This window comes from Seriola aureovittata, chromosome 4 (genome assembly GCF_021018895.1).
Source record: "Seriola aureovittata isolate HTS-2021-v1 ecotype China chromosome 4, ASM2101889v1, whole genome shotgun sequence".
In the NCBI taxonomy this organism is placed as follows: domain Eukaryota; kingdom Metazoa; phylum Chordata; class Actinopteri; order Carangiformes; family Carangidae; genus Seriola; species Seriola aureovittata.
The window spans coordinates 7,378,236-7,393,655 of NC_079367.1; the positions used below are offsets into that span (position 1 = coordinate 7,378,236).

The 15,420-nt window shown below is 40.1% G+C and overlaps 2 protein-coding genes across 3 annotated transcripts; both read left to right on the forward strand.

Moving 5' to 3' along the window:
• The first annotated feature begins 1,972 nt into the window (after window positions 1-1,972).
• On the forward strand, window positions 1,973-6,263 carry cbln18 (cerebellin 18). Its single transcript, XM_056374601.1, has 7 exons — window positions 1,973-2,081; window positions 3,213-3,312; window positions 3,586-3,765; window positions 3,888-4,046; window positions 4,137-4,225; window positions 4,344-4,424; window positions 4,547-6,263. Exons 2-7 carry the CDS (start codon window positions 3,213-3,215, stop codon window positions 4,682-4,684), a joined length of 747 nt encoding a protein of 248 aa, XP_056230576.1. The 5' UTR covers window positions 1,973-2,081; the 3' UTR covers window positions 4,685-6,263.
• A 2,442-nt stretch (window positions 6,264-8,705) lies between these two features.
• tagln (transgelin) lies at window positions 8,706-15,368 on the forward strand. 2 transcript variants are annotated; one of them, XM_056373773.1, is made up of 6 exons: window positions 8,735-8,862; window positions 12,675-12,717; window positions 13,620-13,805; window positions 13,920-14,091; window positions 14,280-14,382; window positions 14,485-15,368. In XM_056373773.1, exons 2-6 carry the CDS (start codon window positions 12,706-12,708, stop codon window positions 14,621-14,623), a joined length of 612 nt encoding a protein of 203 aa, XP_056229748.1. In that variant the 5' UTR covers window positions 8,735-8,862; window positions 12,675-12,705; the 3' UTR covers window positions 14,624-15,368. The 2 variants fall into 2 exon arrangements, with proteins under 2 accessions (XP_056229749.1, XP_056229748.1); XM_056373774.1 differs by lacking the exon at window positions 12,675-12,717 and having other exon boundaries at window positions 8,706-8,862.
• Window positions 15,369-15,420: the final 52 nt, after the last annotated feature.

The window sequence follows — 15,420 nt, forward strand, 5'->3', positions numbered from 1 at the left end:
TGCTGCGTGGTGCTTCTAACTGTGTGGCCAAAAGTAACACTGATGAGAGCACTGACAGTAAACTAAAAATAGTTTTAAACTGTGGGCTGGACAATCACAACAATGATCTGAAAGATGCTACAAAAATCTTTGTAGAGCTGAGAGAAAACCTCAGAGCTGTGTTTACCTCTGGGTTCGCCTTTCAACTTTATTTTAAAGCATAGGCAGGTGTGAACACCTTCTTTAAAGATCGGATCATTTATCATCTGGATAACATACCTGGTTACAGATCGCATTTTAATACCAGGTGTAGACTTGGTGCTACTGATATAAAGTATCATTGAATAAATTGATCCAGAGGGCCACATTAGCCAAAGACCCTTAAGCTACTGTGAGTGGATCCCCCCAAAAATTTTAATCACAAATTTCTGGCAACCCTGGGCCCTTTTGAACAGCTCAAAAATGCATCTAACATTGTTTTGCACCATGATACTTCATGTATACAAAGCAGACATAAAACACCTGATACACCATGGCCTCCATCTAGCAGATCAGATTATGTGAAGAACCAGGTTAGCTGACTTGGGACTCCATACATGTAGACAATGCATTGCCCCAGGAGCAAAGGAAGCTTGAAAAGACCACACAGTAAACACCTTGTTATCTAATAGGACTGGGGGGGGGGAACAAGGGCAAATGACAGTGCAACTCCAGGTTACAAAAAAACCAGCAGAGATGAATGACAGCACTGGTGTTTTGCTTTGAGATCTGTAAATATGTAAAGAGCAACACACGTGAATAAACCTCCAGTACTCCTACAAAGACTCAGTTTATTCTTTATCACATAACAGTATGAAAACCAGCAGGCTGTTTTATGCTCAAGTTGATTTTCCTATAGCAATCCTAAACATGAATGAAAATTCAATCTATACTAAGGCTGCGGCTATGCTGATGTACAAAGTCAGAGGCTCATCAAAGTTAATTTTCACCTCTGTAATGGTTGATACGTCAGACTGGATCAACGTGGCGGGGCAGCTGGCCTACTGACATTGCCATGCCTAGCACCAAGCCAGACTGAGAATGTTTTTGTGCAAGAACAGTTTTTTTGTTATATTGTTATATTGATTGTGCAAAGGTTAAAAGTCTCCCCATTGCCAAACCTCACCCAAATAACACCATAAGAACATTCAAGGCCTTCAACAGCTCTACAGTCAGCTAACAAAAGAAATGTAGAACAACCAACTCTAAATCAGGATTAAGATGGAACCCAGCTTTTTTTTTTATTTGACCTGTGCAACAAATCCTGCACTTCTATGTATTTTCTTGAATCTGTCACTGAAACACAAGATGAAAGATGGCAACACCTTGCTGTTCCCGATAATCGCTTCGTACGCCGTTATTGACTAAATATTGCAATGCAACTCAAGATCATTTCATTCACATGAATGTGGAGTGAACTTCAGCCAAGAAACGAACTACAATCAGTACATCTGGGTCTCCTGCAATATCCAAAGGGAAAGTAACTATGGGAAAACTCAGTATCACTTCTCTCTTCCTTCTGTCTCAGCATGAGAACCAGGCGACAGTTTCTATTGTTGTCAGATCTAGGCCTTTATCAATGAACCAATAACTCTTTCCTATCAGCTTCCTCTGTCTTCTCATCTGCAGACCATAATGTCCTCAGGGACCTGACAACAATGTCCACCAGCTGGTGTCCTCTGAAAAACGACAACCAGACACCACTGTCCTGATTAGAGGTATTATGGTCCCAACAATAAGGTGCCGAAAGGTGCAACAAAATCAATTCTTGTTCTTTCGCACTAAAGGAAAAACATCGACTGTACTGTGTTACCGGGGATGCACCTGGCTATTTTGGTAACTGGAGTGTGGATCTTTGGCTGTAAAACCTGTGTGTGTGTGTGTGTGTGTGTGTGAGGCGGAGCTTCTGTGATTCGCCTCCTCAGGGGGAGGATCACCTGTAGTGCATCAGTAAGAAGCTACAAACCAACGCCTGCTTTAAAACTCTGACCCTCAGTTTCACAAACTCAAACTCACAAGAACTTGACAGTCTTTCAGAACAAGGACAGGGAGGAACAAAAACAGTAAGTTTTATGTTTCTATCCTCTCATATCTCTCACCAAACAGTGCTTAAGAGAGAAGCCGTCCAAAATTGATCACTCAGGCTGTCAACCACCAACCAATGCAATAGCCTTGATAAAGACTGTCACAAATGATATAGCTTTGTCTTTTCTCTTTTAAATCTTTTTGCTAATTATTGGGTGTAGTGATTGAATTATGAGGTTTTGTGACACAAACACAGGTTGGACAGAATGGGTTTGAGTTTGAAGGTCATATTTTTTTTTAAATATAGCAAGTTATTGTTAAATTATGTATCTTAAAGCACGATTAAGGCATTAAGCACCAAGTCAATTGTTACTGTTACTAGAAGTACTGTTACTTCTGGATTATTCTACCTTTATGTTAATTGTTATTTTATGTTTATTTTTTGGACTTCTGACCACTGGGGTGAAAATCAAACCTACCTAAATTAATGTAATCTCATCTTTTAGCTCTATTTTGGCACAGACAGATTAGCTGCTAGATGTCTGCTTTTCTTTAAGAGCAGTTGGTTAACTTGGTTAGCTTTGATTAATTAATGCTGGGCAGATATCTAACCTGCAAGACACAGTCGATTTGTTTCAGCTAGGTAGTAAACACTGCGGCTCGAAAACTGTCTAGAGTTTGAAATTAAAACCAGGGAAAATTTGGTTTCAAAGTGAATGTTCAGTAGACTTCTAGGTTACATAAACATTTAAATGAATAAAACATTATTTCAATGTGGGCAGGTTACACTGAATTAATTGCATAATGGATGGTGTTGGACAGTTAATGAGAGCCAAACCATACAGTGTATTTGTGGCCAGGGAACCAAAATAAAAACCAAAATAATGGGCTGAAAGTGTAAGAAGTGTGAGTAAATTTCTGAGGTACTATCCATTCTGCCTGTTCTCCTTTCACAGAAAGTCAATATAATTATAAAAAAATTCAGATTTAAAGACATTTTGCCGCTTCAAACTTTGTGCCAGAATTTTACCCTTAAACGTGACCCTGACTCGTCCAACAAGTGATACTAAAGATGTATTTTAGCGACTGGACTGCACTGACCATGTTGCCTCTCTTGTCTGGGTGCATATTAATTCATGATTGATCCAATTCTGAATACTTCTTTTCAGATGCCTGCATTACCGGCTTTGCTCCTGTTGGGGTCTCTGTTTCTCTGTGGTCGTGTGGAGGCCCAATCCTCCACCACTGAAATGCTGAAACAAGCTGCACGTAAGCCACACAAACCGCCACATTTTAATCATCCATCAGTATATGCACTTACATTTCAATTTCAATGTTCATATTATCCAGGTGTAGGTCTTTTGTAACCCAAATATGTGCTATTTTTAATCTTTAATTTATTTGATAAAGTCATCAGAGCAAGAATATTCATCTGCAGCAAACTCCTGCTTGAACCTGGCTCAGTTACACACCTCTAAAGCCAATGTTGTAACTCTCAATTCCCCCTCTTCTCTTTCTCACTATTCCCCCATCCTGTCCCAGTGCAGTGGAAGGGGCCTCTGCCCTGTGACAAATGGGACTGCAACTGTACTTTCAACCGCCAGCGTGGATGCTGCTGTGGAGCCAATGACTTTAACCAAGTAGAAGAGGATACCTTCATTAGGATTAAATATCTGTGGCACGATATCAGCACACTGAATGAGAGAGTGCAGGCGCTCACAGGTAAACACACTTATGCTGATGGATGGGAGTCTTAGACCAACAAGTACGGCAATACACACAAAAAACGGATACTGGACACTTAGCTTTGTTGTACAAAAAATCTGTCTCTCTCTTACTTCCAGCTGGCGTCAAGGTTGCCTTCAAAGCCACCATAGACCCAAATATTGCTGTGGCAATTCCTGGATCTACTGATCGCTGCTTTGGTCCTTTTAATACTAATGTGCCAATACCCTATGCCACCGTCACTCTTAACGATGGCATGGGATATAACCCTTCCTTAGGTAAGAAACACACACATATCATTTCAGATTAAAGGCTCATGTAAAACATATATCCTTGCAGTTCCACTAACTCTTCCCCTCACTCCACAGGTGTCTTCACTGCCCCCTGTGCTGGTGTTTATGTCTTTTCCATCACAGTTTACTCATCCGTGGAGGAGAATAAGCGCCTCTACCACAAAGTAACCAAACCAGATAGACTTAACAAATATCTGATTTGAGACTACATTCAGCTGGTTTATCCACGTAGCAATAGCAGGTCGTTTCTATTGTAATTTTGTCTTTTGTTTAAATCTGTAGGTCCAGCTGATGCTCAATGCGAACCCAACAGCCAGTGTGTGGGAGAACAATCGAGAGGATGGTGAAGACAGCGCCACTCAGGTAAGAAGTGAATCACACAGATCAAATTGAAAGTTGAAAAAAAAAGCCATTTCCTTGTGACTTTGACATTATTTTGTATAATCGCTAAGTGAAACGTCACTGATCACCATGTATGTTCTCAGGTTGTGGTACTGGAGCTGCAGAGAGGCGATCAGGTCTATGTGGAGCTAGTGTCCGGGAGGAAGCTCTGTAAATACATGGACTACAATATCTTCACTGGTTACATATTGTACCCATTGTTCCCTTTAAATTATGAGTAATAAACCAGTTTGAGATCCAGGCTACTAAACCTCTCTTACTCCAGGACCGTGCTTGAATGAATCCGTTTATACATGCTCAGCTGAGATCAAAAAAACTAGCAGCTTTTTTCACATGTTGACCCACCAGATGACCTATAGAGCCCCTACAGTAGATATGAACAGGGTAAGTTGTACATACATAGACTCAAACATGTGGGCAGGCATTTATGATCAAATGCAAAAAGAAAAACATATTTTTACATTGCATGGAAACAAAAAGTCATATGTTTGCAAATGTTTGCATCATTAAAAAAAATATATGCTACAACTACAGTGATGGTCTGTGTACAGAGGAAGTGTGAAGTTGTTTTGATTTGGACACAATAAAAGTTTATTTGACAGGTGAGGTACATTTATTTTCTATTTTAATTTGTATTTCAGCCCACTGGCCACACACACACACACACACACACACAACGCATCATCCATGAATGGAAATAGGTAGCAGTCAGAGGCTTTGATATCATTTGGGAATGATTACAATGGCTCATAACACTGCTGCTGCTGCTGCTAACATTTGGCCTATTACAGTATTGTGTAACACTGTAAACAAGTGCCTTTCATAGAAGCTCATTACAAATGAATATAAACCACTGCCAGGTTAAGGAAATTCTTTCAGTTGAATAAACACATGATGTAGGAGCAGCTTACACACTTTCTCTCTCTCTCTCTCTCTCTCTCTCTCTCACACACACACAAACACAAACAGGTGCACACACACACAAAAATACATACCAGTCATTCCAGTAAGAAGCTAAAATGTGGACCCATGTTGTTACTTTAAAGGGGTAGTGGGACATTTTGGAAAATACAAAATTTAATTTCCTTACTTGACAGCTGGATGAGAAGATTGATAGTGCTCATATCTGTCCATTAAATATGAAGTTACAGTTAGGAGATGTCAGCTTAGTTCAGCACTGAGACTGTAAAACAGCAAGAGCTAGCTATGTTATACTTTAGTTTTTGTATCTGTTAATTAAAAGTGATGCAACGTGTTAATTGGTGAGCTTTACAGACCCTAACCCTGAGGCGGATTAACAGTGCAAGAGAAGATAAAATAAAAATACATTTGTAAACTCACAAAAATATCTTGCAAATATAAAACAGATCTACAAACAAATTTCACGAATAAAAACATGTGTGAATGCATTTAATTAATTTACAAATAAATGAAAAGCATTAGTGAATATCTTCCTAATATTTACAACTTTCAAACAAACATTTTTGAATCAATTTTCTTTTCTCTACACTTGTGGATTTGCGTTTTAGTTAGCTAAAGTAATGAGCTGATGAATAGCATGCCTACCTGTAACCAACCAGATCAGACATCCCACACCGTTTCCACTCTGATGCCAATATTACCAACAAACTAAAGACAGGAAATACAACTGCTCACGTCTCAGACCCATGACAAACTGTTAACTAACATGTTGTTTACCGATCGTTTTAACATAAAGACTGGAAGTGGGATTTAAATGGAGATATTTTAATATGATGCAGGCTGCTGTTAACACTGTTTACCTTGTACCGTGAGAGAAGAAAACATTGAACGCGGAACTCACCTCAAAACTACGGTGCCCCACAGCGGTCAAACAACATCAAAACCGGGATTCACCTGGGAATAAACACCCAGTGGCTTATTTAGGCTACTGCCCAACACATGCATGACTATATGTATACATGTACAGTATATGCCTGATAGTATGCATGTATGTGCAAGAGCTTAGTACCAGTGTATTTGTATGTGCAAGTGAAGTATTCAATTTTGGCCTAACAGCTTCGCATAGAATTGACTAAAACGGAGTAACACACATTGATATTGTGGATATATGAAATATAGATTGATTCCGCATAGAATAGATTTTAGTTTGCTCAGGTTACGGTATTATTTGCTCAAAAATATTTTTTCTTCAAAATATAATTTGTGTGTTTGCAAAATGTATTTGTCTGTGCACAAAAAGTCCCACTGAGCCCTCAGGAATGAGGCACAAAAATAACTTCATACTTTTACAGTAATTACTATAAATGTATGCTTAGAATATAAACTACAATCATGGTTTCCCTTTTAATGATATTCAGTTTGTGATATGCAAATGTTTGTGTTTGCCTATTTTACATCCAGGCGAGTAAATGTCACACTGTTCACATAACACATCAAGAAATTAACATTTTCTCAAACCATTAAATAATAATCACAACGTTTACAAAATATAAAGTTCATTAATTTGAAAGCAATTTTGACTAAATGAAAGGCTTAAATGTCACATGTGTTACTCCTGGGCCCAAGGACAGTTAAATCTGTATTATCTGTCCTAAAGCTAGAAATCAGAGAGAATCTATAGATTAACACAAGGGGCACTGACTTTGTGAAGAATCAGCAGATGTGTATTCCAGTAAAATATTAATTAAATATCAGAACTGACAAATGAAAATGTGGAATGCAGGAATTGCATTACTCTTTTTAATTTAAATATAGCTGAAATTCACTAACCCCATAATCTACAGTAGCTGTGTTGAGTCCCCCCCCCCTCTCATACAGATTTTGAATTGGATATAAAGCTTAAAATGTGAAACACTCGTTTTAGTGTAAGAAAATATTTTTTATATTTTATATTCAACAATTTCTGCCTCTTTTTATGTGACATTAGGGAAAATTTGTCATTGTCAAAAATCTATTGTGTTGTGGTTTCAGAATGATGGAGACAGAGAACAATTAAATTCAAAATATGATGCGGGGAACTATCATGTTTTTCCCAAATGATGTAAAAATGGCTTGATACAGTAAACAGCGCATGTAGCTGCTGTGAGTGGGAAGAGAAAATCCCCGGGGGAGCTTGTCCCCTGAATATTGACTTAAGTTGGGGCTAAGCCCTGAATGTTTTTCAACGTCTGGCTCCGCCCATGGAGAGAAGTATTTTGTGACATTGGCACGGTTGTTTTCTTAATATCAGAAAGGAATGAAAATCTTGATTATTTACCTCATGTCCAAGTGAATACACTTGTGTACACCAAAGGCCGGTGATGGAGTGTGTTTAAGTAAAGGTGGTTACACATGAGTTTCTCATCCTGAGTGTGATATAACGTCAGACTTTCCACTGAGGTAGAAAACTGCAGTTATAAGTGTGTGTGTTCTACGGCTCTTATATTCGAACAGGAGCAGCGTGCCAAAAAGTGTCTGTAATGGAATGGAAGTGATGGAAATGTCACGAGTGGGGGTGGAAGGGTACGCACACACACACACACACACACACACACACACACACACACACACACACACACACACACACACACACACACACTGGGTGCAGCTACTGAAGCCCCCAGGACTTACATGGAATTCTCTGTCTGAATGATGATGAGTTTGCTACTCCTCCTCACTCTTATCCATTTCTCGCTCCTCTCCTTCTTTCTTTCCTCTGTTTGTTCCTCTCCTCCTATTCTCTCCATCTTCCTTTCCTCTCTTCTCCTTCTGTCTCTCCTCTCTTTCTTCCTCTCCACTTCCTTTCCTCCTCATTGTTCAAAAGTACAGAAACAGTCATTTTAGACATTGTTCCTTCCCTGCGATGTGGGATAGAACTAACACCGTAAAACTCTTTTCCACATCCACATTCTCGATTTTCTTAAAGTTTAATCTCTCCTCCTCCCTCTCTCCCCCCCATCCGCTCCCTCACCATCTCTCAGCCATTTTGACTGAGCTGAGGGATGTGGTGAAAGTATTTGGAGAATTCCCGCTGACCAAACCAACAGTGCCTGGCCGCCGTCTCCCTCCTCTACATGGAACAGCTCTACCCAAATAAGGCTGGGCTTTTTAACTCGACGTGAGGGGAAGAGACACAAAGACAGGGAGAGGGAGCTGCTGAAAGGCCATGCCCTTTTTAGGGATGAAGTTTCCTTTTTTCCTTCCCCTCTCTCCCTCCTATTTCTCTGTCACACTCCCTCCTCCCCCTCTCTCTCTCTCTCTCTCTCTCTCTCTCTCTGTAGACTGTAGTGAAGTCATCTTGCCTCATCTGCTCCTTTTAAGCCGGCATTTTTGAGAGGGAGGTCCCTGGGAAGCATATACAAACACTCAGTCAAGCATCCACGCTCACCCCACAAACTGCTCTAGTGGCCAGCAGAGAACTGACTGATTCCTTCATACAGTGAGTATACTTTTCTTTTATTCCACCACATAGGATAAAGCTCCTGAAGTGGATTTGGGACAGTGAGACAAAATAGCTGAGGCTTGTCAACAGGCCATCACTTTATAGATCAGTCAGTCAGTACTTTTGAATGCACAAGGCCTTATTAGCATCTTTAAAAAATATGGATACGTCTCTATTACACATGTCTGAATATAAAATGTCAATAGCAGGTGTTGTGGAAATTTCAAAATAAGAGAAATGTAATCAGTCAAAGCTCAAAGGAGAGGACTATATGCAAATACACACGATAAGATGCATCTGCACTTGACCATGAGTTAAACAGTTAAACAGTGGTTATCACATACACTGTATATAGATATGTGTATATCAAAGGTTGTTTAACATATGTAAAAGTTGTTTCATATCTTCTGTTTGAGTTCCTCGTAAAGTCAGTACTGTGTGGGTGTATCTGTCAGTAAGAATACCGTCACTTACATCAGGTATTATTCATTTTAATGTCATTGTAAAAAATTGCTCTGGTTGAACTCAAGCTTTTTATTGGATTTTACACAATAACCTATATTTTGACAGAGAATTGTCTCATTCCAGTTTGACTCACTTAATCCTTAATATGGTTCAGATGTTATTTGAGGGTTAATAGGTTTTCCATGTGAAGCAGGGGGAGGAGAAGCAGAGAGGTGAGCCAGACAGTGTTGCATATCTCAGTCAGTGAACATACTTTTATTTGCACAAGCAAAAGATCCACTGCCATACATGGGCTTTGGAAACATGACTTCATGAAAGGACGCCACACTTCCTAATGAGGATACAGATTCAGATAAAGAGACTATCAGGTATAAAAGATAACATTTTATAAAGGCAGAGAAATTGACAGAGACGTGCAGAAACAGATTATCTCCACAGAGGATATTTAAGACACTCCCAACTTCCACTGTCTGTCCATGACCATGGGTGTTTGATAACAGTAACAAAAATAACTGCAAAGTCCAAAAGCTTGCTGTGCTGGTTGGAGTGAAGGTAACCAGTTAATCATCAAAGATGGCAGCAGACCAAGTGGTTCCAGTAAAACCAGGCCAACAGTGGCAGAGAGGAAGTACCAGTGTGCAGCTCAGCTTCTAAGCAGCAGCAGTAGTAGACGCAGATAACATTATCTGCACTGCCAATCCTGTAGCAGCACATAAACACAGCAGAGCCCAGAGGCACAGTAGTTTAAAACGCCAGGAAATAAACACATCCATGTAACAGTGCAGGGGCTCTGGCATTTAGCTGAACCGGACAGCACTATCTGCACCTCAGTCAGTAGAAGTACATTAGTTCAGACACACTGCAGCTATAAAGTTTGTCAGAATAATCAGAACCATGAACGGTCCTGGCAGCATTTTCTGTGCTAGTAAAAGTCTGGCAAAGCAGCAGTTTTCTGTGCAGCTGCCATAAAGCAGAGCCATGTAACAGACGTGCTCTGAGGATATCATCAAACTGCAGAACATTAGCGAGCAGGGAGAACGTCCTTCAGCCAGATGACTCAACTGACATCAACGCTGCTTAGCTTCAGTAAGATGTTCAATCTAACCAAGCTTTATCTCCTTTATTCCTAACCCCAACCTCTAATAAACTTATAATGACGAACAAAATTATTCATAGTGACTAAGTCTGCAGCATCTGCATTCATACCAAATCATTATATGGTGGTTTGCTGATTAACTGTAGAGCAGGCAAGGCCGCATGACGCCACATCCCCTCAGGCTGCCACAGTTGCCACAGCCCTCACACTGGTTTCCTGTTCTGGCATTAGGCAGATTTACCATGGTAATAGAGAAACAGAGGAGGACAAACACAACTGAGAGAGATGGATGGATGCAGGGACGGAGGTGATGAAGTCATGTTTGTGGGATACAGCACTTTGGGACTTTTGAGAGGAGGCATTATCGGCTTTCTTTTACTTGAAATCTGTGGTTTTATCCTATTTTTGTCTTGGTTTTTCCACATTTTCCTTTTAATTTTGTATTCTTTTCTTTTTCTTTGTACGTTTGATGTTTTCCCTCTTATTTTATTGTTCAATCACATTTAAAGGTGAATCTTTAATGGTATCATTTTAGTGATCATTGTCCTAGTCAGGAGGAATAGTGCAGAAACAGTAGACGTAATGCTATGAAAAATTGCAGTTGCAAATTGCAAATGTAGTATTATAGAGTGTTTTATATTATATGTAAAGTGAAAACTACCTTAAATATTTAAGGAGAAGAGACAGAGAGCACAGAAGGCTATTAAGCAGATAATCCTGAGCTATTGGACCTGGACTGGGTCCCAAGCATAACAGCAGGTCCCTGGAGACACATAAATACCAGAAATAGAGACCAGACCCAAACAGACTCATTTAACCTCCAAAAATATTGTGATCTTTGTTTGGTTGTCATGCAATGCACACATAGAGACTGATGCAGGACAAAACTTATGGGAGAAATAAAATTCTCTCCTCTCCTCTCTTCTCTGGACAAGACACAAGAAGGCATTGAGTGCACAATGTGGTGAACATAGCTTCTATTTCTTTCCCTACAAAGAGTGTAGTGTGTGTCATTTGCAATTGTGGTCCAGAGAGTAGTTTATGAGGCTAAGAACTGGAGGCCAATGGAAAAAAAAGAGAAGTTAACAGCATACCAGACAAACATTACTCTGTAATAATGATTATATAATGACGCATGTCAGTGGGAATAACAAGGGGTATGAGTGTGTGTGTTTGCCAGAGCGAGAGGGAAGGGCAGACAGACCGAGATAAAATATAGTATCTGAACTTGGGGCAGAGTATAAGTGAGCGTGTAGCCCAGCATGTGTGTTTGGTTTCTTGCGGTCTGGAAAAAGACTACAGGGAATGCAAAGAATATTAAACAGAGTTGGTGGTAACACTCTGCGGACAACTCTGGGCAGGAATCCATTAATGACGTTGGCATGCAGACTCTAATATGCAGACATACAGTATGCATCTATTTGCAGTGGCGGAACAAGTATGCAAATACTTTATTTAGCAGAACCAAAAGGTAAAACAACACCACAATTAGGTCCTGCATTAAAAACTTACTTAACTTACTTTGGGTTAAACTATATATGTAAAAGAATTAAAGTGCACTCGGGTATCCAGAGTTGAATTACCTAGAGTACTCACTGAGAGCATCTATAATCAATCTCTTTATAACATTGGATCAAATGACTACATGTAATGCGAAATATTATAGTGAACACTACATGAACTCTAAATAATGTTTCTTGGATGTGTAAATAAGCTAACGAGTTTGACACGCCAATTCAAAGGTTGAGAATATGCCAGCATTGCATTTACACCTGGTGTCCCTGCCATGTTGCAGATCTAAGTCTGGAGTTGAAGTTTGGATGAAACCTTTGCATTCTCAGTTTTAAGTCAGTTGAAGAATAAAGGAGTGCAAAGGAGAAAGGAGGGAAGGATGCAAGGGAACAAAGGTGGAAAGAACTAAGGAAAAAAGGGAAAGGAAGGAAGAAAATAAGGAATATCTATATGTTAGTTGCTTGTAAAAAAGACCATATGAGAAAAATTTACATGAAACATAAAAAGTCATAAATCAGTCCAGTCTTGGCCCAACTTGACTTTCTGTCACTCTATGGAATAAATAGTACAGCCAGTTGGGAAAAAAAAAAAGACTCAAACAGCGCTGCTTATTGTTGTGAGACAGAAGTTTATTGTTGCCCATTGTAATAAGACTCCCCGCCCTATGCCAGAGATGAGCTTCTTCCAGTCAACTCCTGGGTTTAACCTTTAACATTTCAACTTTGAACCTCTCCAGGAAAAGGAAGTTGAAGTGACCTGACATCAAGATGGCAGCAAAGGTTGGATGGTGCAGACAGCACTTTGACATGGGTTTTGCACTTGGCTGTTGGCCCAAAGGCAATACAGAAGCATAAAACAAAAGAAAGAAAAAAAAACAAAAAAAAAAACATGCTGGCAGCGATATGTGTATGTGTTGACAGAGACCAAAAGGGGGAGAGAGAGAGTGTGTGTGTGTGTGTGTGTGTGTGTGTGTGTGTGTGTGTGTATAAAAAGAGAAAATATGCAAAAAACCATCTGGCTGAAATAAAGCTCCCATTGTACACCACTTTGCCTCAGACACAGGTCCTGATTGGGCTAAATGGTGTGCATTAGGAGACACAATGCTGTTAGTGCCGCTGTTCTGAGACAGGTATTCAAATGAAGCGCTGCGCATTTACGCTTATATACACGCTTTTGACATGCATGTCGTTAATGTTTGCTTCGGCGTTTTTCATATGCAGTATATACATGAAAGGAGTATCTGTGTTTGTAAGTAAAATATGCCTTAATCTAAATTATTCACACACCTATGCATGTTTGGAGGATGTGTCCAAATTGTACTGCAATGAGAAAAGAATTGTTTTGGACTAAGTGGTGTTTGTACGGAGATGTTACACAAGAAAACTGTAAGTTTATGAAATCTGTATGTTGTTATGTTGCTGTAAACTGTCAAGATGGAAGATGAGGATGATACCAGTGACAATCCAACTGCTCACCATCACATTTAGTCAGATTTCAGTCTCTCCAGAGATAATTTTTCCTAATGTATTTTTTCTTCGACTGTCTCCTTCTTTCATTGTTTTCCTCTATTCCTTCCTCACCCATCTACCTCCACTGTTTGTCCCTCCCCTCCCTCCATCTCTTCACCTCTTCAACTTCAATCTTCACTCCCCTCTTCCACTGTTTCACACTCACCTTTCAGGGCGGCATGGCTAACAAAGGTCCATCCTACGGCATGAGCCGGCAGGTTCAGGATAAAATTGACAGCAAGTATGACCCTGAACTGGAGCAGATCCTGGTGGAGTGGATTGCCCGTCAGTGTGGCTCCAGTGTGGGGAATCCAGAACCCGGCAAAATGGGCTTCCAGGCCTGGCTTAAAGACGGATGTGTGAGTACACTTAGTCTGTTTGGTTAATTGATTTTCTAGAATTTGCTTTCAGATTAAGGATCTTTTGTGACTCTTCTTTCTTCCTGTCTGTCGCTCCATCTCGTCTTCCTACAGGTCCTTATCACGCTGATTAACAGTCTGTCTACTGGAGACGGTCCCGTCAAGAAGGCCCACACCTCACCCATGGCTTTCAAACAGATGGAGCAGATCTCCCAGTTCCTCAGTGCTGCTGAGAAGTATGGCGTCATCAAGACTGACATGTTCCAGACCGTGGACCTCTGGGAAGGTCAGAGACTCATTCTGATTCCTCAGCTACTGCAAATATTTAAAGCTAGAAGATAAAACTTTTACGTTTTAAGCACATATGTTTGTATATGACAATGCACAAGTATGGAGACATCATAATGTAACTGATGGCGGTCAGTTACATTAGTTACAGTACACTGATGATGTACTGTATGTGTGTTGGAACAGGGAAGGACCTGGCGGCGGTGCAGAGGACCCTGTCGGCTCTGGGCAGCTTGGCTGTTACCAAGGATGAAGGCACATACAAAGGAGACCCTAGCTGGTTCTTCAAGTAAGTCAAAGATGTGAAATGGAAATGTCTTTATTTAACTGTCCCCCATTAGAATGAGTTTAGTTTTACTTACTTAGTGACATTTTCAATGATGTGTTGCAGGAAAGCACAGGAGAACAAGCGAGATTTCAGCGATGAGCAGATGAAGGCGGGCAAAAATGTTATTGGCCTACAGATGGGCTCCAATAAGGGAGCCAGTCAGGAGGGTATGAGCTACGGAAGACCCCGGCAGATCATGTAAAACCACTGAGCCACAAGATACCAAAACCTCTGCAGCCCCTGACACCCTCTAAGAGCCTGTAAGCGTCTAATGCCTCCCCTTTCATCGTAAAACCTTCTCTGCTTTAGAAATGATTATCTTTCTAAAAAGTTCCCTCTCCTCTCTAGTCTTGACACTTGCCCCAAGAACCCTTATGTAGATGCTTACACTGGTGACCGTTGCAGAGCTCACCATGCTTTGTCCTTCCCACTGCAGTTAGGACCAGTAAAACTGATAAAAAAATAACCATAAAAATGACCAACTCATTGCCTTGGAGTTAAAAACACAAAGACGAACATGTTCCAAAAGTCATGTTGTTCCTTCCTAATATGAAACAGCATTGATATTACAGATGACTGAGCACTGTCTCATCTCTGTGTACCAAACATCTGAATCATGGCACCGGTTTCCTAAATTTTACAAATAGGCTATTGCTTCTGGATTCTGACTCGGAGATCGATTTTTGTATGTAATTTGCAGAAGGGACATTCTTTTCAATTATAGTGGTGACACAACCTGTGGCATACCAGTAACTACTCCTTAATTTTACTGTTACAATATTGTTCCACCACTTCCCACAATGCTCTGCCTGCCATATCAGTGCCCATATTTTTGTACATTGTCTTATTAAATAATGACTTTGAAATACATCTCTGAATTGACTTTGTGATTCTGGGTATTGAGTGTTGTTTGAAGACAGACTTAATAAATGTGCTTCCATCTTTTACCTCTGGAGAGTTTCAATTAAATAAGTGGTGGGTAGAAATAATACATGAAAT

What these genes read in the sequence shown, in the direction of transcription:
- cbln18 (XM_056374601.1), top strand. Translation starts at nt 3,213, where the DNA reads ATGCCTGCATTACCGGCTTTGCTCCTGTTGGGGTCTCTGTTTCTCTGT. An exon ending in GAGAGTGCAGGCGCTCACAG is followed by an intron (nt 3,766 to 3,887) that starts GTAAACACACTT and finishes TCTTACTTCCAG; the next exon opens with CTGGCGTCAAGGTTGCCTTC. An exon ending in GGGATATAACCCTTCCTTAG is followed by an intron (nt 4,047 to 4,136) that starts GTAAGAAACACA and finishes CTCACTCCACAG; the next exon opens with GTGTCTTCACTGCCCCCTGT.
- tagln (XM_056373773.1), top strand. An exon ending in CCTGGCTTAAAGACGGATGT is followed by an intron (nt 13,806 to 13,919) that starts GTGAGTACACTT and finishes GTCTTCCTACAG; the next exon opens with GTCCTTATCACGCTGATTAA. An exon ending in GACCCTAGCTGGTTCTTCAA is followed by an intron (nt 14,383 to 14,484) that starts GTAAGTCAAAGA and finishes GATGTGTTGCAG; the next exon opens with GAAAGCACAGGAGAACAAGC.